At 41.9% G+C, this 24841-nt stretch overlaps 1 protein-coding gene across 2 annotated transcripts in view; it reads right to left on the reverse strand.

Moving 5' to 3' along the window:
* The window catches only part of ITPK1 (inositol-tetrakisphosphate 1-kinase), a 129301-nt gene that overhangs the window by 55568 nt on the left and 48892 nt on the right, over window positions 1-24841 (reverse strand). For both annotated transcript variants that reach the window (XM_035107068.3, XM_088655265.1), the window contains one exon: window positions 1077-1202. In XM_035107068.3, coding sequence (XP_034962959.1) covers window positions 1077-1202 — 126 coding nt within the window. The remainder of the gene's footprint in view (window positions 1-1076; window positions 1203-24841) is intronic.

The following is a 24841-nucleotide window of genomic DNA, read 5'->3' on the forward strand; positions in this document are numbered from 1 at the left end:
TTAGTTTTAGCAAAGTTAATTGTTAGCAGTTTGGTATTACATTGATCACTGAATTTCTCTAACACTCGTTTCAAGCCAACTTTGGTTTGGGAAAGAAGTACAGCATCATCTGCGTACATTAAAATTGGAACTTTTCTGCCACTAGAAAACACAGGTGGGTGAGTATCAATTGGTACATGCAAACATGTGATTAAGGAAATAACATAGATGTTAAATAAAAATGGAGCCAATAAACATCCTTATCTAACCCCTTTTTGAACTGGGATTCCATTGGAAAGTCTGCAATCCTGTGCCAGTCTTATCTGAAGGGTATTATTTTCATGTAATTAACAGAAATAATAGCCTTCTGTTGATGCCCATATCGGCCAGTTTAGCCCAAAGCCTTCCCCTAGACACAGAATCAAATGCTGCCTTTAGATCCACAAAGGCCACATACATTGACTTTTTCCAATGTTTCACATATTTATAGATGAAATAGTCAAGCACTAGACAATGATCAATAGTAGAGCGGCCAGGTGTAAAGCCGGCTTGTTCAATCTCTAATAAGTCATTGTGGTCCAACCATTCACACAATTTTAGGCCCAGGTGTTTTGTATATAATTTGCAGATCACGTTCAGGAGACTAATTGGTCTATAATTAGATGGATCAGAGGGGTTACCCTTTTTAAATATAGGAACAATTATGGCCTACCTCCAAGACATCAAATTACCACTCAACCCCCACCCTGAACACAAGACTACTCAGGGCATTTCCTCTTATGAACATTTTTGCTGGCACGATAACAGGGCTGCAGATGCATACCCTGGCAAGCGAACAGTGCTCACCTATGTGATTTGCATCTCTTCACACATTCAAGCAGACCCAAGTGCTAGAGGGAAAAGGAAAATTCACCTTGGGAAAGTGCAATGGGCATGCAGTTCTTCTGCTGCTTTGCACATCTGAATGCTGTTCTGCAATACAGGCAGAAGGTCACAGGACTACCATTTGCAGGTGGAGGGATAGCTTAAGATGACTCTTCTTCTTGCCTTTTGGATCTGCCATAAATCACAAGAAGGTTTCCAACTATGTTACTCACCTGAAACCTGTGAACCAGCTCCAGCGATTGGCTGTCATTTTGGTCTGCTTCAATGATGACGTCCGTCAGTTTGTGTATGATCACATCTAATGGACCCTGATCTTCTATTGGTTTGGTAAGGTCAAGCTGGAAAAGTCACAAAAAGCAGAAAGTAGGTTTATTCTGTGTGAGATCAAATCTGGGTGTTCAGATGGAAACTCAGCTCCAGATATAAAGATACAGAGAATATTAGAATATCATGCTGCATAGTTGAACATGTCAACCTGACCTACTGAGCTGGGCCATCTATACACCTGCGTCACGTTGGCAGTGGCATTCTAAGGGGTGCTCAACTAGTAGCCATGAGCCACCCTTTCCCAGAACCACTGCAGTCAGAATATGAAGATGTTTTATACCAGTTCAGCTCATTGATCTATTCACCTCAGTTCTATCTACTCAAGACAGTAGCTCTGCAATATCATCAGGCAGGCCTGTCTTCTGCAGCCCTAAAAGATACCTGCAAACTCATTCCTGTTTTCTGCAGAATGGTCCGAAGGCTCACAGTATGGTTAAGTTTCCAGCCAAGGCTAAAGCTTTTGTAGAATGAAATATCTCCAATGCCACCTTGACCTGTCTTCCTTCTTGTCTCTGTATCCCCCCCCCCCGCCCCACCCCAGGCACCAAGATGAATCTTAAGGCACTCTTGCCCACTGTCATGCACTCAATGTTTGCACCAAGGAACAATTGATCTTACATATCCAATTATGTAGGAAGACATCCAATCAAATCCCTTCCAAAATGGGCCTCCCTGCCTGCCTCACCAGCCAATGAATAAAGCTAGACCATGTTGTGCCACAGGGACAGAGAAGGAGGAACTATGCCAAGGCCACTTCTGTAGCATCTAGCGCAGGGGTTCCCAAACTTGTGGCTTGTGGACTATCAGTGGTGTGCAAGCTTTATTCAGATGGTGCATGGTATGTCTGTGGATTTGTGGCTGAAAATGAGAGATGGCACACCCATTGCACTGAATATTCATACTGATTTTTTTATATTGATTTTTAATTGTATTTTATTGCTTCTTCATTTAACAATATAAATAATTTAATAATTTCACTTATTCAAATAATTAAATTTAAATATTATGTAGAAGAGCAAATTTCAGGAAATGTACGTTGCAATGACAAACTATACCGGCTGAAATCCTCTCTTTTTCTACATCTACTGAAGGTCCTCTTTTGCATCTAACAACCTCAGTAGGACAGATCCAATTTTGAACACGTAGGTGGGGGCCTGTCATCGTCACTTGCAGTTTGGGCTCCATACTGATTTGGAATTAGTTGAGTGCACTCTTATTTAATGTGGCCAAGCAAAGATAAGTGCTTTTAAAAAGAAAGAGGAAATCCAGAAAAGCTAAGTAGTAGAAACTGCTGCATTTGCCAATGTCAAAACACTACTCTAAACTCCTGGGGGGAAGTGCATGGGCGGAACCTGCCTTTGTCTGTGTGTCCCAACAGCACAATGACCTTAAATCTACAAGAAGTACATGAGGCTCTGCAGAAGAACACAAGACTCTAGTGAGGCATTGGCAAGTGACCCTGAAATAGCAAAATTTAGTGTGTGCAGAACCATCTTTTAAGTTCACTTATATCAGGTGGGCCTGCAAGGCAGGTTGCTCACAGCACTTAAAAAAGAAAGAACTGTGTTTGGTTTTGTGTGAACTCAACTTTCCACAGCCCCCAAGTTCCTCGGAAGACAAGCAGGATGTAACAGAGACAATTAAGTTCTGGTGTCGTTTGCATGCAAGTAGGAGACAGAAAGGCAAACAAAAGTTTCACCACCACTAAACACATACTGAATCAAGCAGCTGAGCATAAGGCAACAACTGCACATGCAGAGCAAAAGAAGAGACGGAGAGTCACAAAGAACTTTAAGCTGTTATAAAGAAGGAACTTGAGACTCAAGGGCTCTCCTGTCCTCCCTTTCCAAGCAGCTGTAGGAAGTGGGACTATAGTTCAATGTCACAGCAGGGAGGCGAGGAGGAAGGGGAAGAAGGAATCCAGCAGTAGCAGTGCAAGAGGCATTATTCCCTCACCCAAAATAGCGTGAATGTAAACAATCCAAATAAGGATGAGATATAAGACACTGTTGTTTTTTTAACCATGCAGTTGCTTGGTTTGTATTAATGCAAACATGATGCAATTATTTCCCCTGCTACAAATTCCAATGTGTACTAGAAGAAGAAGAGTTTGGGAAACCAGGTGGCCAAAATATAGAGATATTTTGATAGAAGGAGGAGGCCAGTTTAAGCTAAAAACATATGAGCAGTTAAAAAGCAATTTGGATGACTGGCTCCAATATCATCAGATAAATGAGTTGTTTAAGATTGATAAGAAAAATGGTTTCTTATCAGAAAAATCCAAGTTGGAGACAGAATTATTAGAACCAAAGACAAAAAATCTTTCCAGGATGTATAATTTGTTGTTAGAGTGGCATACGAAAGATGAACAAACAAAGAAAGTTATGATAGATTGGGCAAAAGATGTGGGACATAATATTATGATGGATGACTGGGAAAGGTTATGGAAAAAGAATGTGAAATTAACTGCGTGTACTATTTTAAGAGAGAATATTATGAAAATGATGTACAGATGGTATTTGACACCAGTAAAGTTGGCTAAGATTTACCATAACCAAGATAACAAATGCTGGAAATGGAAGAAGGTGGAAGGGACATTTTATCATATGTGGTGGACCTGCCCATTAGTTAAGGAATTCTGGGGAAAGATTTATAATGAGTTGAAAAAAGTGTTGAAGAACACTTTTATTAAGAAATCAGAATCCTTTCTACTGGGCATAATAGGTAAAGAAATTCCTAAGAAAAATGTCAATCTATTTTTGTATGCCACAACTGCAGCTAGAATATTGATAGCTAGAATATTGATAGCAAAGAACTGGAACACACAGAAGATACCAACGGTGGAAGAATGGCAAATGAAGATGTTGGACTATATGGAGCTTGCCGAGCTGACCGGGAGACTACGTGACCAGGGAGAAGAGACGGTGGAAGAGGAATGGAAGAAATTTAGAATTTATTTTAAAAAGCATTGTAGAATTGAAGTAGGAAGAGAATTATAAGTAATTGTGAAGTTGCAGGTTTGAAAAATAAGTGAAATTTATTTTGAATTAGGTGCGGAATGATATAATGAGATATAGATTAAGACATAGAAGACGTAATTAGGTTAAGGAAATTAAGATTTAGAATTTGCCAAAAATGATTTGCAGTGAGCCGCTAGAAGAGGGACTCGAGGAAGTCCTATTTTAAAATGTGATGAATTACTGTATTTTTCTAATGTTTGTCTTTATTTTTATTTTTAATATCTTTTTTCTTTTTTGTGTTGCTAAGGGAATTATGATGGGATAATTGTGGATAGATTTATGTATGCGAATTATTGTAAAATTTAATAAAAAATTATTTTTTTAAAAAGAAGAAGAAGAAGAGTTTGGATTTGATACCCCACTTTATCACTACCCGAAGGAGTCTCAAAGCGGCTAACATTCTCCTTTCCCTTCCTCCCCCACAACAAACACTCTGTGAGGTGAGTGGGGCTGAGAGACTTCAAAGTAGTGTGACTAGCCCAAGGTCACCCAGCAGCTGCATGTGGAGGAGCGGAGACACGTACCTAGTTCCCCAGATTACAAGTCTACCACTCTTAACCACTACACCACACTGGCTCTAGAAGCTGGGGAGCATCTAATGAAGAGAGGAAGAACCTGTGGCCCTCCAGATGTTGTCGGACTACAAATCCTATCAGTCCCAGCCAGCATGGCCAATGGTCATGAATTGTGGAAGGACACCTGGAGGTCCACATCATCCACAGGCATAACGATGGATGATGGGAGTTGTAGTTCAGCAACATCTGAAGGGCCAAAGGTTCCTCAGCCATGGTTGAGACCAGTGTTTCCCAAACTTGGGTCTCCAGCTGTTGTTGGACTACAGCTACCATAATTCCTGACCACTGGTCCCACTAGCTAGGGATTATGGGAGTTGTAGTCCAACAGCAGCTGGAGACCCAAGTTTGGGAAACACTGGTCTAGATCTGTTGTGAGGAACCTTTGGCCTAGTTCAGATGTTGCTGAACTACAAATCCCACCGTCCATCGTTATGCTTGCTGAGGCTGATGGGAGCTGAAGTTCAGCAACATCTGGAGGATTAAGGTTCCCCTCGCCTGGTCTAGTCAGGCAAAAACTCATGAAAAATATTGGAAGGCAAAAAAATTGAGGTTTTTTTTTTTAAAGGAAGTGGGGTTCACCTCCCTGGTCTAGAGGTATGCCTTCTATGTATTCCTTGTAATGCGATATACATTACAGATGAATCAGCTATTTGGCCATCACAACTTTAAAATCTCATATTAACCCGTTCACTGCAAGGATTATTCAATTCAGAAATCTTTACCCTAAGAGATGTGAGGGTCAACCGTGCAAAGCATCACAGTGCTCACATTTATCCACAAAATATGTAAAGTCCCTGCCACAACTAACTGCACAACACAAGGTTAATAAGAGAAATAATTAGCCACCTGAAACCGCTTGCACACAAGGAACAAATGCTCAGTATGTTGCTCGAGTTTTCCTCTAAATGCATGGGGAAGGTTCTTTTGCCCAAACTGCTTGAATAGGAGAAAGAGCTGCTCTGTATGGTGTAAGCAGATTTCTAAATGCAGAACAGGTTCTCTAGATCGTGACCCCAAACAGCGAGAACCAACAGCTTTGACCGATATTGCAAAGATTAAGCTGTTTGCAAAGGAGTTCTCCATGTTCTCAGAACAATTCATAGCTGTAGAAAGTAAACACTTCTAAACTGCGCAAGGTTTGGAGCTTTTCCACCTTTCCTTTGTATACTGGCATGAAAAGTCCTTACATGAAGCCTTTTCAGCAGAAATATCAGCTCCTGTCACAAGTCTGACAAAGTCTAGTGCACATTTTTGATGGCCCTCTGCTGAGCAAAACAACGAGCCAGTGTTTCTCCTTGGCTGGAATTCCAGCCCCTCCTGCTTCCTGGTCTTTGCAGCATCTCTCCAAGTTTTCCCTCACATCTGACATGTTCAACCCCCCCAAAATGTTAAGGTTTATTCCAGAGAATTCAGTGCATTGCTCTCACTCTCAGACTCTGGACCCCGCAACTGGAGACAAAAGCTGCCAAAATAAAAGAAAAGGACTCCAGGGCAAGGGACTTTTCAATGCGGGATACAGCGAGGGAGGTGTAACATGGCAAGAAGAGATGGGTGAAAGGAAAGAAAAATCTTAGAAAAGAAAGAATGTCCGAAAGGCTGTAACAATTCATAATTGGCCACTTCATGCATTGAAATCCCAGCTGCCATTTCTCTACGGACATCTCCCGTTTTTCTCCTGCAATTGCCACCCTAGCCGCAAACTTTATAAATGAAACTTTTTATTCCCCGTGTGTGCCTAGAATTCTTTCCCACTTTGTGTGTTCCTGTTGTAGAGAATGCTCCCCACTTTCTTTTTTATTTTGGTTATAATACTGACCTGCGTTTCTGAAGTTATTTCTAGGGATTACTAAAATGATGTATCTATGAAGCCCTGTATAGTGTACTATAAAAATATGAAGGTGTGTGTTTGTTTGTTTGTTTGTTTGCTCTTACAGCAGTCTTGGGAAGCGCAACCCAAGAATTCTGCACGTGATAGTTAGACAAAACTCTTTTGATTTCTAAACCCAATATGGTTATCATCTAACTTGTATTGTACTGATTGGAATTAAAGTTTAACGTTTGGAGGGTGTCAGAATCTAGAGTTCATGACTGCCCCTCGTGCTGTAACACCTACAAAGGCAAAAGCATTTCTATGTTGTTTGTACTTCGCTCCAGCATCAGATTTATGGCACTCTAACATATTTCCATAAATTGTACGATTCAATGCTGGTAATTTCAGTGTTCTCTGGCTCTGGGTGAGCCTTCTTCTGAACAGAATGTACAGCGCTCGTCTACATTGACCTTGGCCAAATTCTGTATATGGTATTCCTAAGGCAGTTTGCAATAAGTATGATTGCTCACTTAGGGTTACTGAGCCAGAATAGCTTGTTTTTCTTCTTCCTTTGCTTCAACATTTGAGATTTCAGTTCATCACAGTCCATCAAAACAAAGCAATTTAGCATGCAGCTTCCTGGGCAATTAAAAAAAAAGCTTCAATTCATTCTTGCTATATAATCTCTTACCAATATATTCTTATTATTACATTTTTATCCTGCCATTTTTCCAAACAGCTCAGGGCAATGTACACTGTTCTCCCACATCCCACCTGTGTTATCCTCACAACCACCCTGTGAGGTAGGTTAGTTTGAGAGATGCCTGGCTGGAAATCGATCATGGAGATGCCTGCCTACATAGCTGTCGTGACGAAGTGCTTGAGCTCACTACCAATACATGAGCTTCCATCATGCAGCCAGGCCTTTAGGAATGCTTCAGTAGACATCAGCATACCGTGTTTCTCCAAAAATAAGACACCGTCTTATATTTATTTTTCCTCAACAAAAAAAAACCACGGTGGCTTATTTTCAGGGGATGTCTTATTTTCGGAGAAACACGGTAGGTAAAAGTAAAGGGACCCCTGACCATTAGGTCCAGTCGTGACCGACTCTAGGGTTACGGTGCTCATCTCGCATTATTCACCAAGGGAGCTTCCAGGTCATGTGGCCAGCATGACAAAGCCACTTCTGGCGAACCAGAGCAGCACATGGAAGAAGAAGAAGAAGAAGAAGAAGAAGAAGAAGAAGAAGAAGAAGAAGAAGAAGAAGAAGAAGAAGAAGAAGAAGAAGAAGAAGAAGGGAGGAGGAGGAGGAGGGGGAGGAGGAGGAGGAGGAGGAGGAGGAGGAGGAGGAGGAGGAGGAGGAGGAGGAGGAGGAGGAGGAGGAGGAGGAGGAGTTTGGATTTGATATCCCGCTTTATCACTACCTGAATGAGTCTCAAAGTGGCTAACATTCTCTTTTCCCTTCCTCCCCCACAACAAACACTCTGTAAGGTGAGTGGGGCTGAGAGACTTCAGAGAAGTGTGACTAGCCCAAGGTCACCCAGCAGCTGCATGTGGAGGAGCAGAGACGCGAACCCAGTTCCCCAGATTACGAGTCTGCCGCTCTTAACCACTACACCACACCGTTTACCTTCCCGCTGGAGCGGTACTTATTTATCTACTTGCACTTTGACGTGCTTTCGAACTGCAAGGTTGGCAGGAGCTGGGACCGAGCAACGGGAGCTCACCCCGTCGCAGGGATTCAAACCGCTGACCTTCTGATGGGCAGGCCCTAGGCTCTGTGGTTTAACCCACAGCGCCACCCGCGTCCCTAGACATCAGCCTAAGGAGAAGCAAATTGCCACCCCAAAATCTAGTAATATTATCCATCCCTATCTGAAGACGAAGAGTCCGCTGTTGTAAGCAAGAGAAATCCATGCCTCTTTAACAGTAACATCTTCATCAAAGAAAATTGCCCTGGAACTGCAGAGCTGAAGGGGACCACTCGTTGGTCTCTGCAATCAGCCAGGGAAACAAGAGCCACTGGGAAGCTTCGCCCTCTGACATCCAGAAACAACAACATGACAAGCTGCAGACCAACCCAGCCCCATCCATCGCCCAATGAAGGAACAGTTGAAGGGAGTTTTCAACCCTCAACCCACCCCGAGCCAAGAAGAGCACTCTGTTCCGGTTGCCCTGGGATTGCAGAAGAAAGCAGAAAAACAAAACTCTGGCCCCATCCATGGGTCAAAAGACAAAGGGGGCACCAGCTGCCCTCCAAGCAAGAACAACCAGCAAGAGAAGATCAGCCTGGTCTGAAACAAGAATAACTGCTTGTTAGCTCACCCTTCTGCTCTCTTCTATATTTTCATGCCACATCCTTTTCTATGTATATCTATGGGGTTTTTTGCTTTTGTTTTTTTTAGCTTGTAAGCCTGAAGACAGGACCTCAACTTTATGACTGGTATAAGCCATTTTGGGAGGAAATAATTGTCTGAAAAAGTGGGGTGTAAGCAAGCAAGCAAGCAAGCAAATAAATAAATAAATAAATAAATAAAATAAGTTAAATTGTGTGTGTGTGTGTGTGTGTGTGTGTGTGAGAGAGAGAGAGAGAGAGAGAGAGAGAGAGAGAGAGAGAGAGAGAGAGATGTGATTTTAGAGTTGGGCACCCATGTTTGTATTTAAACATTAGTGCATGTTCTCAAGCTTTGAAAACCATCACAAAGAAGCTTCCATAAAGTGGGATTAGAGGTTTATATAGCTGCAGATGTCATTTAAACAAATTTCTCAGCTACGTCAGGCCCAAAATCCTTTGCCTAGAAGTGTATGGGTGTTAGGCACACCTCAGGCTTAAAGCAGGTGTGCCTAACTGACAACTGCATGGCAGACACAGACTGAAAGCTGCACCGGCGCACAGCAGTTAGAAAGCCACACATGTATGACTGGGAAATGACAATAATGGATGTATTAGCAAAAAGTAAAGATATACAGCAGCTAGCCTATCTGCCAGCAACCAGACAGACTTTAGGGTCATGCTGTGTGTGCTGCTTGTTAAGTCGTTTAATCAACTTTAATGTGTTCCCATATCATTTCTACCCACTTGGAAGAGATCTCCCCCTCCCCTTGCCGCCGCCGCTCTCCCTTCCCCTGTCCAGTTGCCAAAATCAGCTCAGCTATGTTAATACTTGCAGCAGTTAGCATGGAGCCAAAGGGCACCGAGGCAGAACTGGTGGCATGAAAACCTCCCTTTGTGACAGAAGAACTATCCTGATCCCGTTGCAAAGGGCAAACTCAGAACAAACCATTGCAGAATCTAATCAGAGTTGAAAAGTTCAACAAATGGGATTTCCATTTATCCCTCCCGCCCTGTACTTACACGCTGCAGTTAAGCCATCTAATTATCCATTCCAGTTCTGCTGAAACAGCAGAGGGTTGAGAAAGGAAATACACTTCCATGTGGAATTTTCCCAGTTTTCTCTCCCCCTTCAGTGCCTGCCCAGACAAACATCTTTGCACTGAAGCAGGGAGCAACTTTCACCGTGAAGGAAAGATGTCAAAGCACTAAGTTTCCTATTCTTCACAGAACTGGAAAAACCCAATATGGAGAATATCTGTCCAATCCAGTACAATTTGATTATGAACATCTGGATGTTAAAATAACTTCTAGTTGCTATTTTTACATAAGCCTGCACCAGGTAGAGACATTCATGAGGAGGATGAGTGATACTTTTGTACTATTCTGCATATAAAGCATTTGCATTACAGTGGGCATGTGTTCTGCTTTATAGAGCATAGTCCTCTATTTGAAGGCATTTTCTGTTTGGAACGCTGTTGACAGAAGTCACCCATCAAAATTGCACTAAGCAGCAGTAAGCCGATACAACAACTGCCCTGGTCAGTCTCTCTCTCTCCATCATGAAATGTATTCCTATTTAAACTAAATTATAGCAATTTGTAAATTTTCATCTATGCATATTAATTAGCATGTGCAGATTTTATGACCTTTTTGAGGGAGGGTTAAGGGATGCAGGTGGCACTGTGGGTTAAACCACAGAGCCTAGGGCTTGCCCATCAGAAGGTTGGCGGTTTGAATCCCCGTGACGGGGTGAGCTCCTGTTGCTCGGTCCCAGCTCCTGCCAACCTAGCAGTTCGAAAGCATGTCAAAGTGCAAGCAGATAAATAGGTACCGCTCAAGCGGGAAGGTAAACAGCGTTTCCGTGTGCTGCTCTGGTTCGCCAGAAGCGGCTTTGTCATGCTGGCCGCATGACCTGGAAGCTGTACGCCGGCTCCCTCGGCCAATAGAGCAAGATGAGTGCCGCAACCCCAGAGTTGGTCACGACTGGACCTAATGGTCAGGGGTCCCTTTACCTTTACCCTTTGGGTTGGGTTAATGCATTTCCTCTCTCTCTTTGGCAATGCATGAATGGGCAGCCTAATTTGTGTGAATACTACAAAGTACATTCCCGTGCCCTCTCCCTCCCCACCAGGGAAGAGCATTTTCAATAAAAGTTGTATAAGAATATACCAATATTCAACTTTCCCCTGATTTCTACAAAATTTCTATTGGTTTCTATTGTGGATAGAGGCAACTAGGGAAAGTATGACCATATGTGAATATGGTGGGGAATCTGTGACATTCTACATGATACTGGAGTTCAGCTCCAGTCAGCATGGTGAATGGTCAGGGATGATGGGATTTGTAGTCTGTAACACCTGGAGGGCACCATGCTCACTGTTACCACATCAAGGCAGAAACCTTTCCCAGTCCTTTGATGGTCTTCAGCTAAGTTTTATGCAGAGTAGACCCACTGAAATTAATTTCATGTTCACTAATTTCAATGGGTGGTATTAAATATTTAATTACATACCACCTCTTACTCCCAATATTCTTCAACTAGAAGTGCAAGGGTAAACACTTTAAACAGACTGAAATCATACTGCACTTTGGAAGACTTTTTTTGTGCAAAATTGAATAAATAGCTAGAGACTATATTTCTGAAAATTCATTGTTGTTCATTCCTCTTATTCTTGCTGTTAAATTTCTCGAGCTTAGTCATTCTTTACCATATGGTAATACTAAAGCTTTCCATTTTTGGGGTAACAACATCCTTGCTGCTATGATCATATAAAATGAGAAGTTATACGTGCTTCTTTTTTTTAAACTGAAAATAAATAATAACAAAAAGGGATTTAATGGTATATCATACTGTAATGTTCTTAAAATTTGTTCAACAATCATTTTCCAGTATCTTTGAGTATGCCAGCACCACCACTACATATGAAAATATGTTCCAGACTCTCTCTTACACCTTTCAGCAAAGTTTAGACCAGTCCTTACTTACGACTAGAATTGGAAACCATCTGCACATAACTTTAAAACAGTTTTTTCTTATGTTTGCATTTAATGAGAATTTATGGGCCTTTCTCCAAAGCGTTCCCCAAGTTTCCATCAGAATATATTATCCAATATCTTGTTGCTCCTTTATCGGGCATTCTTTTAACTTGTTCTGGTTCTCAGTCACATTACAACATCAGGCGATAAATTTTGGATAGTGTCTGTATTTTTAATTTTTAATATGTAAGCCACCCTTGGAAGAATACTACTCGGGAAGGTGGCATATAAATGGTTTGAAATAAAACAGTCCCAACAGGGCATACTGGTGTGATAAAAGACTCTGTCCCAATGCCAGCGGCCACCTTTTGTACACTGAATGGAGGTGGTGCCATCTTGCCCTTTGCCTCAGGCAGAACAAAGTCTAGGGTCCGCCCCCGTTGCCTGGCATTATCAACTTTATATTTAAAGCTCCAGGAGATTCCAGGTTCAATAGTTCAGGGTACATCTGATGCCATGCGAGATACTATCCACAAGTACGTGAGTAAGTATCTGTAGGTTTCCCACACACACATCAAAAATTATCTTTGTTTCAATGCCAAGGGTATGAATTAACCAAAAGCAAATTCATCTCCTCTCATTCTAAAGTATTTCTCTCTAAAGAAGTTGACTTGGCTTTGTTATCTTTAAAAGTTGTCAATACAAACAGAAAAAATAAAAAGTAACACCGCCACGTTCTGCCTATGGGTATCCTCTTCCAATGGTAATAATACACAACAATCTTTTGCTTTGCCCCCAACATTTCTCCTTCAATCCTTTTGTGTATGAGAAATATTCAAACAAAAAGACAGCCCTGGCCTAGGAAAACTTAACGGTGACTGCCTGCAAACCACATCCATTAAAATCAGGAGCCAACCCCATCCCCACTTCTCCCTCCTTTCCTTTGTTTACTTTAATGATATCAGTGTCTCACTGACCTGTAGCTAGGACTCTATGAACTGAAAACAGAAACATTATACTGTATGTACCTTTGTTATCTATGAAACTCTTTCAATAAAATCAATCAGAAAAAAAACCCACAACGGTTTAGCACTGCACCTGCAATGATGCAAGTACAGTACAAATAAACAAATCCCTCCTTGGCCTTTAGGATTAAATTCTTTGCATTGGCATGGATGCTGGCCACTTTAAATGCTCACCCATACTTAAAGCCCACTTCAAATCCTTGTTGGAAAGCATGGATTTATTTATTAAATTTATATACCTCCGGGGCTTTTTCCAGCCGGAACTCAGTTCCAGAACCTCTCAGGTGGGCGCCATTACCATTCTAAGAGAACACGGGAAGTGTTCGTGGTGAGTTACAGCACCCTTTTTTCTAGAAAAATAGCACTGCATACCACCCTTCATCTGACAATCACAGGGCAATTTACAGTATAAAAACACAAAAATACATAACTTAGGGGATGGGGAAGGATTTGCAACCAAAGACAGCAGGGAGCACTGGCTGCAAGTCCTGGTTTGCAGAGTGTGTGCGCTGGGTCGGTGTGACCGAGGAAGAAGAGAAAACAATACAAACATAAATATTATCTAAGACAGCAAGCAAATATAACACTTTAACACTTTATGAAATCCCTTATCCCAGTCAGTTAATTTCACTTAAATCACTGTCATTACCCTGGCTCATAGAAAATGCTGAGCCATAGTTTGTTTAGCTAATGCGTGCTTTGTTCAAACTCAGCCCAATTTTTTGCTACACATGTAAATCTGAATGCGCACAAGTTAAATGTGCATAAATTGTGGGTTTACTGTACACGGTAGGGTACAGTAAGCCCACAATTTAATACAGTCAAATATAGCAACCCCTGAAGGTGTATTTATTCCAAGCATAGCCTTTACCCAGGTGCAATTTCAACACACAGCATATTTTATTTGCTATATATTTTCCACCCAAGAGAAGTAGCTAGACTAAGTGCATTTGTAGACAGTCGCTGGGCTGTTTCAACGGTTTAGAATGAGCATACTCGTCGTGATGTTTCAATCATATTTATGATCCTGATTTTTATGATATTCATCAAATTGTGTTTACATAACGATAGGACATTTTGCACTTTTTTTCTGTTTTAAAGAACATAATTTATGGCACTGTTGATGTATAATGCAATAGCTAGTGAATAAATGTTTAAAAATTTAACAATGGGTTATTACAAAGGAAGCTTCCTTGTAGACAGTCAGATCACTGGTCCATCTTGCTCAGTATTGTCTACACCCACCTTTCTCAATCTTGATTCCTCAGATGTTGTCGGACTACAACTCCCATCATCCTTGACTGCTGGTCCTGCTAGCTAGGAATGATGAAAGTCGTAGTCAAACAACACCTGGGGAACCAATGGTGAGAAAGGATGGTCTACACTAATGCCCAGTGACTTTTCAGGGTTTCAGGCAGGAGTCTCTCTCTCCCAGCCCGGCTAGAGATGCTGGGGATTGAACCTGCGACCTTCCGCATGCAAGTCGGGTGCTCTACCACTGAGCTATGGCTCTTCCCTTACCACTGAGCTACTTGTAACTCAGTATTTATGGAAGGAGCTCAGGGTGACAATCTTGAGTGTTCATTTTCTCATTTTATCCTCAAAAGAACCTATGAGAGCGACCGAACTCTTGCTGGCCCAAATAAATGAATAATGGACCAGATTTTTATTTTTATTTTAAACCCAGATCTCCCTAGTTCAGCTTTTTGAGATTGAGAAGCAAGATATAAATACAGCCAAGATTATTCCCCAATCCAATGTTGCATTCTGACCATACCATGCAGGCCATCTTAGCATGGATGCTTTCCTCTATACTGCATAAACTCCCAACAGCTTTGACTTCCTAGCTGCCAACACATTACACAGAAAATTTTACTTGAAATTTAAAAGCCTTAAAGAAGGAGCTTGTTTTGCAACAAAACCCTATTCAGTCAGCTCCCTAATTGGCTGCCTATATTTGCTACCAGACGAAGATTTCGGAAACTGAAAGCTTTTGTGTCCCAACACAATCCAACACGAAAGACAGGTTCCAATTTGGGATCTCCCCCCCCCAAAAAAAACCTTCTAAATAATGTGCTTTTCTTCTGACAAACATAAGAGAGAAAGCTACTTCTACTTTAAATTCACTGCACTCTCGGAAAGCCAAGCTTGTTACCAGAAAAAGATTGTGAGGACTAATGAGAACTTTTAATGAACTGGATATGGGATTAGGCCTTGGTACGAACCAGTGCCAGATCAATACTTGCTTAGATTTGTTCACACACAGTTATCAAGGAGCCAGGAAGTAGTTCAGAAACTTAGCACACGAGAAGTAGCTTACATAGCCTCTCATGCTTACATTTCAGGGAAGCTACAATACCTGTACTGTACCTCTATTTTGGCCCTTTCATGATTCAACCATTTCTTACTTACTTTTCATTTTGTTGAAGTGTGTGAGGGTAGGTTTTTTTAAAGTTAAAGTAAGTTTTAAACTACCAGCACAAGTCCAAGTGCACGAGCTTCCATTTTCTCTCCTCTCTCCAAATCAGTTTTCCTTTCATGCCATGTCTTTCAGCTTTTAAGTATGAGCTCAGGGACCGTCCTATTATTATTTGTAAGCTGCTGTGGGAGCCTTTTTTCAGCCAGAGGTTGAAATAAAAATGGTTTTAGTAATAAATGACTCCATGCATCTGAGGTTATAATGTTTATATGCGTATACGAGCTCATTAAAAGTAATTCATCATGACTTTTTGTCCTTCAACAACTAAACTAGGACAGTTTCATACATGCAAGTCCTGCTTACTGAACAGAGTGTGTTTCCTGGAAATGGTTCGTTAGTTGAACGTTTGCATAACGAGTCCACGTTTTCCACAGATTGCTTTGGGAACATTTCTAATCCATTACAGTGGTACCTCGGTTTAAGTACACAATTGGTTCCGGAAGTCTGTACTTAACCTGAAGCGTACTTAACCTGAAGCGAACTTTCCCATTGAAAGTAATGGAAAGTGGATTAATCCATTCCAAATGGTTCCACGGAGTACTTAACTTGAAGCGTACTTAACCTGAAGCGAACTTTCCCATTGAAAGTAATGGAAATTGGATTAATCCGTTCCAGACGGGTACTCAAACTGAAGCGTACTTAAACTGAGGTATGGCTGTACTGTATTTCTCTCCCCTCCTGCCACCATGGTTTCTTCCTAAAATGGCTGCAGTCAGCTAGAAAAAGAGAAACAAAGGAGAAACTGCTTTGTCCGATCTCTCCTGCTCTCTGATTTCTCTCTCCCCTCCCTCTCCATGGTTTCTGACTGAAAATGACTGCTGCCGACCAGCAAACCACAAGAAGTACGGAAGTGGGCAAACCCCAGATGTTTCAATATTTAAATCACCTGTGCATGCAGTGACGTTTGGGCATACAGTAATACGTTGTGAATCTGTGGATAACAACTGGATGGACAGTAGAACCTCCATGTAGTGTGAATGTGTTTTATTTTTATGTTCATTTTTTCACATGCGACAAAACCATATAATTTCCAGCAAACATAAATGTGGGATTTATGCCCAGCTGCGCAGAGCACAGGGTGGAGCACTCAGAGAATCACAGAACTCAAAGTTCACAGAGTCAAACACCTATTCCTACCCCAACACACAGTAAAACTAAAAACGTCCTTTCCATTATGTGGGGATTCGGTCTATCAAGTAGATCATAGAATCTTAAAATTGTAGAGTTGGAAGGGACCCCAAGAGTCATCTAGCCCAACCCCCTACAATGCAAGAATCTCAACTAAAGCATCCATGACAGGTGGCCATCCCACCTCTGCTTAAAAATCCCCAAGGAGAGTTCACTTCAAGATCCCAGTGGGTAACCTCTTCCCTGCGGTCCAATGTCAACTGTCCAGTCAACCCCTGCCTAATTCATCCCCTACCCCACACCTGCAGCCACGTTGCCTCCCTCTTCCTCTGTGCATGTGTGGATGCAGATAAGGATGCCAGTGCCCCACCATCTCATGTGGCCTCTCAAGGCCAAAGAAGTTGCTGACCTCTGAAGCAGAACATTTAAAGTTGGATTTAGTTGTAATTGCTTTCGTTTTTATAAAACATCTGGGACAGGCCTACTGCCAGTTGAATTGACATTACATATGAACAGAGAGCCATTTCCTATGGCATTCATTCATTATGGCATGGAAGACCGAAAGAATGGCAGTACAGAGAATTGTGTTTCCATGATGCATGTTGTCTGTTTCCTACCGTGAGGCCTGTTGCACCAATGGCATGTCCGGCACAGCTCCCTGCCAGCCAAATGAACCAACTAGGACTAGTGAAGAAAGGCTGGGGCAGTTCAATTGGTCCCCAGACATGCCATCTGGGCATGGGATCAATTCTAGTCAAGTCTTTCTGACCACTGATTAATGTTTGCAAAAGAATAAAACCATTAAAGGGCTACAACCTCCTCCTCTCCAACTTCTGATGCAAAATAATGTTATCCATTGTTATGTGGCTTTCATTAGGTTATCTGAGGCAGGATCAGAGAAATCAGACTTTAATTCTGTTGTTAATAAACTCTAGCTGGACATCCTTCCCATTCAAATGAGGACTGACACTGTTTTACTAGCGTACAAACTTTGCACGCAACAAGCTATAGGGCTGTAGAAAAAAAGAAATGCAGCTCTCAACCACAGCAGAGGGCAACATGTTAAATCCTAGACAGTCGCAGTGAAAACTCCATGGCATAAAAACAGGAAACATTAGAGCTACAGAGGAACATATGTGCACGCATAAAGCACAGTTTTGGGTTTATTTAAAAGTTTTGATTTAGAAAGCAGAAGGACACCACTTCTTTATGCAATTGTCAGCAACGGATGAGTCTGGCCAGAAGCTACTTTGACTGATTGTGAGTGGGCAACTTTGCACATGAGAAACCAATAATTCCTTTATATGCATTCTCTTCTGAATTGGTAACCCAAGAACCAAATGGAAACCACAGGGGATGACATTTAGCTAAAAAATTCAGGGTGGGCAGATGTCCTATTTTACAGAGGACAGGCCTCTGATTTGAAAGTCTAAGTTCAGGTTCAAATAAGAAGTGAAAACCTTGAAGTTGCCCCATCAATAGCACTGGACAGCACAATGAGCTGGCACACAAGTCACCTGGTCGCAACATTCCCCTCTATAGTGAGATGTATTGCATTTCTATTTAAATTAGGGTAAATGGTTTAAAATTTGCATTTATGCATATGTGCATTTTATACAAATAAGGGCTCTCTTTTTAGAGGACGTGTGTCCTCTTTTTTTGCCAGTGTGGCCTCTCTATAGGCCATTAGGCCAGTCTATTAACCAAGTACCATACTATCCACTCTGGTACCATTTCCAGTGGAGAAATGCTGTACATTTCCCTTCACTACCACCAACACCACTCATCCTTTGAATCTGCCTTTTATTATTCCGCCACAGCCACAGCAGTAACTGGCACTGAAACACACACAAATTATTTCACTCCTGGCTTTGCAAAATTAAAAAAGCAAGCCTTTCCTGCACATTGCAAAAAGCAACAAGGAAGTAATTTAAGCTTTTTGCACATGGTGCATTTTTTTATGTGAAAGAGGACAGGGTACAATGCATAAAGGTAACACCCTGTACAAATATGATTGATCTTATTTACTGCCTGATAAGATATTTGAGGTGGTGACCGAGACATTGTATTGACTAAGCAGCTCAGATTGTGGGAGTTGCACCTGCACAGTGCACTATGGCCCTGCTGGCTCAGCACTTTGGCAGGCTATTTACAGTGAACCAAGACCACAGCCTGGGGTTATTGGAACAGCAGTCAGTGGTACACCCAAATCAGGGCTCCAATACACAAACAGGCTATCTAAACAGTCAAGATCTCTGCAGTCATATTGGCCCTGCAAATGTAGAAGATTGCTGTGGTGATACAATACTGCTGAATCTCATAGCCACTACTTGCAGGCTGGGAGCATCTCATGAAATTATTCAGTGGAGTTATATTGAGCAGATTCTGCCAGCCCTAATTACTTGGTGGAACTCCAATGCACCAAAGCTGGTAGACTCCTACCCCTTCTCTTCTCAGGCTTGCAGGGTCTTCCCTCCTTACCTTTGTGGATTCCCCACTACCTTTCATTTTCTGAGCCAAGCTCAGCTAGCATAATGTTTGTGTTACAGCATTTCTGCCATTGTTAACTGAATTACTGAAACCAAAGTTTGCGAGTCCACTTGTAACCATGGTTGCAAACTAGGATTTGGAGATGAACCATAGCTAGCAAAAATAGCATGGCTTTACAATTAGCTCATTAAAAAAATGAAGGAGGAGGAGAAGGAGGAGGAATTAATGTGTGGAGGGGGAGGAGTATGAAAACCTGTGCAGTGCTCCCAATTTCCTAACCTTACCACAACTATTTATTTTATTGGACCAATTCTTCATGCTTCAAGCTTCAGGTCTTACAAGTCCAAACAAAGACTGAATAAAGAAATGAATAACCAGTGGTCACCTGAGTGTTTTGAGAACAAATATACATGGTCTGCCCTTCCCTTCCCTTATTTTGTTATCCCCTTTGTTGTCTAAATTAGAGAATGCATGTTCCTTGGGCAAGAGCCTCTTTTTGTTTGTTTTCCCACATTATTGGAAACACACCACATACATTGATGTTATTATGCAAACAAATGGCAACACTGAATCAACAGCACTTCCATGTACCCTGCCCCAAGAAAGGCATGAGGATATTCACATTTCAAGCCTTTTAGAACGAGCAGCAAGCAAACACACAAAATTACTAGAGTAAGCAATTCCCGTTAGGCAAGCAGCTATTGTATTTTCTATGCCACTGGGAAACTTGTTTAATTCAAGGGTCACTGCAGATGTTCAACCCAAGTCCACATCCCCCTCCACCTCTTTTTACAATGGTTACTGGGAGGACCATTGTGAAGTACATAATAGTGCCAAACAGTTCCTACCTGAGCATATGGTTGGCATCCTTTTTAAACTTGAACAAAGGAGAGAGGCGGCAGCAGCCGCCGATGCGACCTTCACTAGGTGAAGGATAAATACACCTGGAAGTTAACCATATGGAATATCTGTGACTTATGTAGTGTCTATGATACCAGTTGCTCAATAGGAAGTTGCAGGAATCTAGGCAATGCAGAGCTAGGAATTCCTTTGCCTCACCCACTGTAGGACATGGCGCTCTGATAGGGATAACCAAGTGTTATTGGTCTACTCTTCTTCTTCTTCTTTGGCGATCACTCGTATCCGAGTAAGATTGTCTTCCATAAACACGGTTTTAACAATGGGTCCGTAAGTGACTGTGGAGGCCAATTCTGGATCCACGTGTCCTTCCACAGTGGGGACATTTGTTTCCGGGTGGGAGTTTATCATGGTGTGGATTTGCCAAGCGTGCCTTCCTCTTAGCACGTTTCTCCCTTGCGTCCTGAGATCGAGTGTCTTCAAAGCCCATGACACCTTTGGTAAAGGCTGTTCTCCAACTGGAGCACTCGCAGGCCAGTGTTTCCTAGTTGTCAGTGTTTATACTACATTTTTTTTAGATTTGCCTTGAGACAGTCTTTAAACTTCTTTTGTAGACCCACCAGCATTGGTCTACTACCATTGATACATTGAAGTTCCACCAAGTCATTAATGCTGGCAGAATCTACTCAAGAGAACTCCACTAAACAATCTACCCTACTAGAATTAATAATTCTTAAGCTGTCACCTCACACTGGGCCAAATTAAGTCTTCCCAGAGACCTTCAGACCATGCATGGGATCAAAGGTGTGAACAGACATGTACACCGTTAGAGATGCCCCCAGGCCTGATCTATACCCTGGTGGGCCGAAAGACCTCTCAGTGGCCACTATACAGCCTGAGCCAGATTCATACAGAGCTATGCAACAGGTTTTCTGCACAGGCCCAGCATCAGATCTCCTACTGAATTCTGGATGTTCGCAGTATTTAACAGTGACTATTATTTTATGTATTTATTACATTTATATACTGCCCTTCATCCAAAGATCTAAGGGGCAGTTCACAAAATGTGCCTTTAGGAAGAACCCTGGCCTATTGGCAACAAAGGACCCAAAAGGACCCAAAAGGTACAGTAACTTCACCGATGCAATAAGTTTGAAGGGCATCTTCAACTATGGAGACAAACTTGAGAAGAAACAACTCGAGCTGCTGCCCAGCTGGCTGCAACTAGCCTACTGTAAAGTTTAGCAATGCTACACATCAAAGCATAAATCTATGCATAGACAACACAACCTATCAGATGGGTGCTTTGCTAGATCTGGAGAAGGCAAGTTTGTCAGAAACTCTTGAAATTGCCATTACACACAAAAATATTTCCCCTAACAATGTTCGTGTGGAAGCTGACAGCACTAGTGATACAAACAACTAGCCAGTTGGAGTGTTTGCTGTAAGCAAACTGGTGCAGATTCTATAGAAAACTAGAGGAAGACTGGATAGTTGAAGCATGATAAAGCTCTGTCAATGCCACGACATTGGACTCTTGAGCCTGTCACCTCTGCTACTTATAAATGCATACCTGTTACCTATAAATGCAAAGAATCATAGAATTGTAGAGTTGGAAGGGATCCTGAGGATCATCTTGTCCAACCTTCTGCAATGCAGGACAACGCAGCTGTCCAATACAGGGATTGAACTTGCAACCTTGGCATTATCAGCACCATGCTCTAACTACCGGTAACTGAGCTATCCAGGCAGACATGCATCTTTCCATGAAAAAATATTTGCTGCAATGGGTCCTGCTATGCGTCTGGGAAGTTAAATGTCTTAGTTTCCTACCATGTACAAGTCTTCAGGTGTAGGTTTGGGATCAGTACAACTAAGCAAATAAATCCACAATAATTACTGTCCTATAAAACCATTTAGTAGCCAATCTGCCCACACACTGTTCATTGTTTATGGTTTGTCCATGAGATACATACATTATATATATATATATATATATATATATATATATATATATATATATATTCCCCTACTTAAAAGCAGATTAGTTGCTTTTAAAATGTTCACTCATTCAGTTACTCATAATTCCAGAGGGCCATTGAAGAAAACCCCTAGAATAATCTCTCCAAAATAAGAAGAAATCACTACCCAAGACAATTTTATTTATATTCTGCCTTTCTTCTATAGAATTCAAGGTAGCACACATAGGTTGCCAGCACATGTAATACTAAGCCATGGTTTAATGTTACAAGGATCAACTGAAGCAAGCTCCAATTCAAGGTAACCCTCATAGAAGGATGGCACCCACGTATAATGCTAAATCACAGTTTCCAGACACTTCACAGTTGCACTGCGGGAAACAGAGAGCGAACATGAGCACAAGGTTTCTTGCATCACATCACAATTGCAAAATAAAAAAATTCCTTCAGTAGCACCTTAAAGACCAACTAAGTTTTTATTTTGGTATGAGCTTTCGTGTGCATGCACACTTCATCAGATATGAAAGCTCATACCAAAATAAAAACTTAGTTGGTCTTTAAGGTGCTACTGAGGGAATTTTTTTATTTTGTTTCGACTCAGACCAACCCGGCTACCTACCTGTAACTATCACAATTGCAGTTAGAGAAACTTAACCTTCTTTGTCAATTGATGTTCCTAACAGCATCTCCTTTCGCTTCAAAATGAATGTGGATCATTGAACTGCATTGTTTCCACAGCATGCCTTTGATTTGCTAAACTACCGTAATAAATAGGAGCTTTTAACAGCCATTCATACACTGTTTAACCTAACCTTCTCCTATTAACGTGAAGCATACTAATGAAAAGAGAGCAGAGAACAAAATACTCAGGATGGTACATAGAAATCTGCTACTGGGACCGGGGAATAATTGTGAAAGGCACACTGACTATTTAGCCGGACAACAGAGCAGCTACTGTCACAAAATGAGTTTCATTGTGGGAAACATTAACTTTCCTCATAAGTAACACTAAGCGAATTGCTGGAGGGTTTTAACACCATATTTTGTTGAACAAGCCAGGATAAGTACTGCAGATGACCAAAGAAACTGTGGTTTGTTCCCCCCTCACTTCCTCAGTCACTTCCCATCTGACATGCCCCAAAGCAGACAGTCCTCCTTTCCATCTCAGACACTTCCAAATATGAGGCTATTTTAACCATAGCTGCCAAGTTATCCCTTTTTTACAGGGATTTTCCCTTATGCTGAATAGGCTTCCTCGCGAGAAAAGGGAAAACTTGGCAGCTATGATTTTAACCCTTTCCTACCACCCAGTGGAATAAAATAATTTATCTCAGCAGGACTCCTGTCTTCATCTCTGTTGGATTTTCTTTAAAGTTCACCTGCTAACTGAAATAATGAATATTGGGAGGCAAAAGGATATCTTCATTCTTTTCCAGCAGATGCTCACACACCCTTTACAGGCCCCTCCAAAATTCACCCATTACCCATCAGTGATCAGTACCTTTAAGGCCAGTTTTATCAAACTAGTCCCCAAAGACCATCCAGATTATCAGGTGTTAAGTACTTTAAAGTCATAAGTATGGGTTTCTCACCAATGGGGGGGGGGGACCCTAAAGTACAGAAAAAGGAATGATCAGTATTCATTGGATCCTTTTGGGAGTTGTTTTTAACCTCCACAGGTGTAACAATCATGCTAGCCTAAGAGTTAAGTTGTCCTTTCAACATAACAGCCCTGGATATAAGTCAATAAATTAGGCAGACGCCCCTTTGAGTTTCCCTCTCCTCACAAAGAATCATCAAAACCAGGCTTCCTCAACCTCAGCCCTCCAGATGTTTTGAGACTACAATTCCCATCATCCCTAACCACTGGTCCTGCTAGCTTGGGATCATGGGAGTTGTAGGCCAAAAACATTTGGAGGGCCGAGGTTGAGGAAGCCTGATCAAAACCATGCAGGTTGGCTTGAGACTGAAGGCTTGTAGGGGGAAGAATGAATGCAGGAAGGAGCCTGATGCAAGGAAGGACTACTTCTGGAAAAGTGCCAGATAAAGTTGCTTAGCCTAGGGAGTAGTTTTATTAGAATTGAATGTGTGTGTGTGTGTGTGTGTGTGTGTGTGTGTTTCAATTTTTAATCACTTTCAGATGTTTCATGGGAAGTTTTTCAAAAATTAAATACTGGTACATAAATAAATAAACAAATATTTCTAGTTGATCTTGCCTTATGCCTCTTTTGCTTAGTGAGCCATCTGCAGCAGGGCACTGAAACGAACCAGGACTAAACTAGAATCCTGGCTTCAGATTTGTTGACAAATCATGGTTAAAGCAAGCCAGGATACAGAAGCCAACAACAAACCACAGTTTAAAACTGTGGGTTATTCTCATAAAATAACCCATTGTTTCATTCTTGCAGGTTGAGATAGTCAAACAAACCGCAGTTAGGCTAAGCAAATGGATTAGCACTGCAGCCTAACCTGGACATCTTTTTAATTCAGCTTCTGTTACCACAATTGTTTCGTTCCACAGGAGACCGCAGTGGTAAGTTTTCTGTTTTCAAGATATCGTACACATTCCACATTGATTTGCTGCACTCCTGAAGAGTCTCACCACTGGGAACTGGGGCTAGTGTAACAATATAGATACAGATGTGGGTGGCACTGTGGTCTAAACCGTTGAGTCTCTTGGGCTTGCCAATCAGAAGGTCAGTGGTTTGAATCCCTGTGATGGGGTGAGCTCCCGTTGCTCTGTCCCAGCTCCTGCCAACCTAGCTGTTCGAAAGCACGCCAGTGCAAGTAGATAAATAGGTACCGCTGTGGTGGGAAGGTAAACTGTGTTTCCATGCGCTCTGGTTTCCGTCACAGTGTTCTGTTGTGCCAGAAGTGGTTTAGTCATGCTGGCCACATGACCCGGAAAGCTGTCTGTGGACAAACGGCGGCTCCCTCGGCCTGAAAACAAGATGAGCACCGCAACCCCATAG

This window comes from Zootoca vivipara, chromosome 1 (assembly GCF_965207765.1).
Source record: "Zootoca vivipara chromosome 1, rZooViv2.hap1.1, whole genome shotgun sequence".
Lineage (NCBI taxonomy): Eukaryota > Metazoa > Chordata > Lepidosauria > Squamata > Lacertidae > Zootoca > Zootoca vivipara.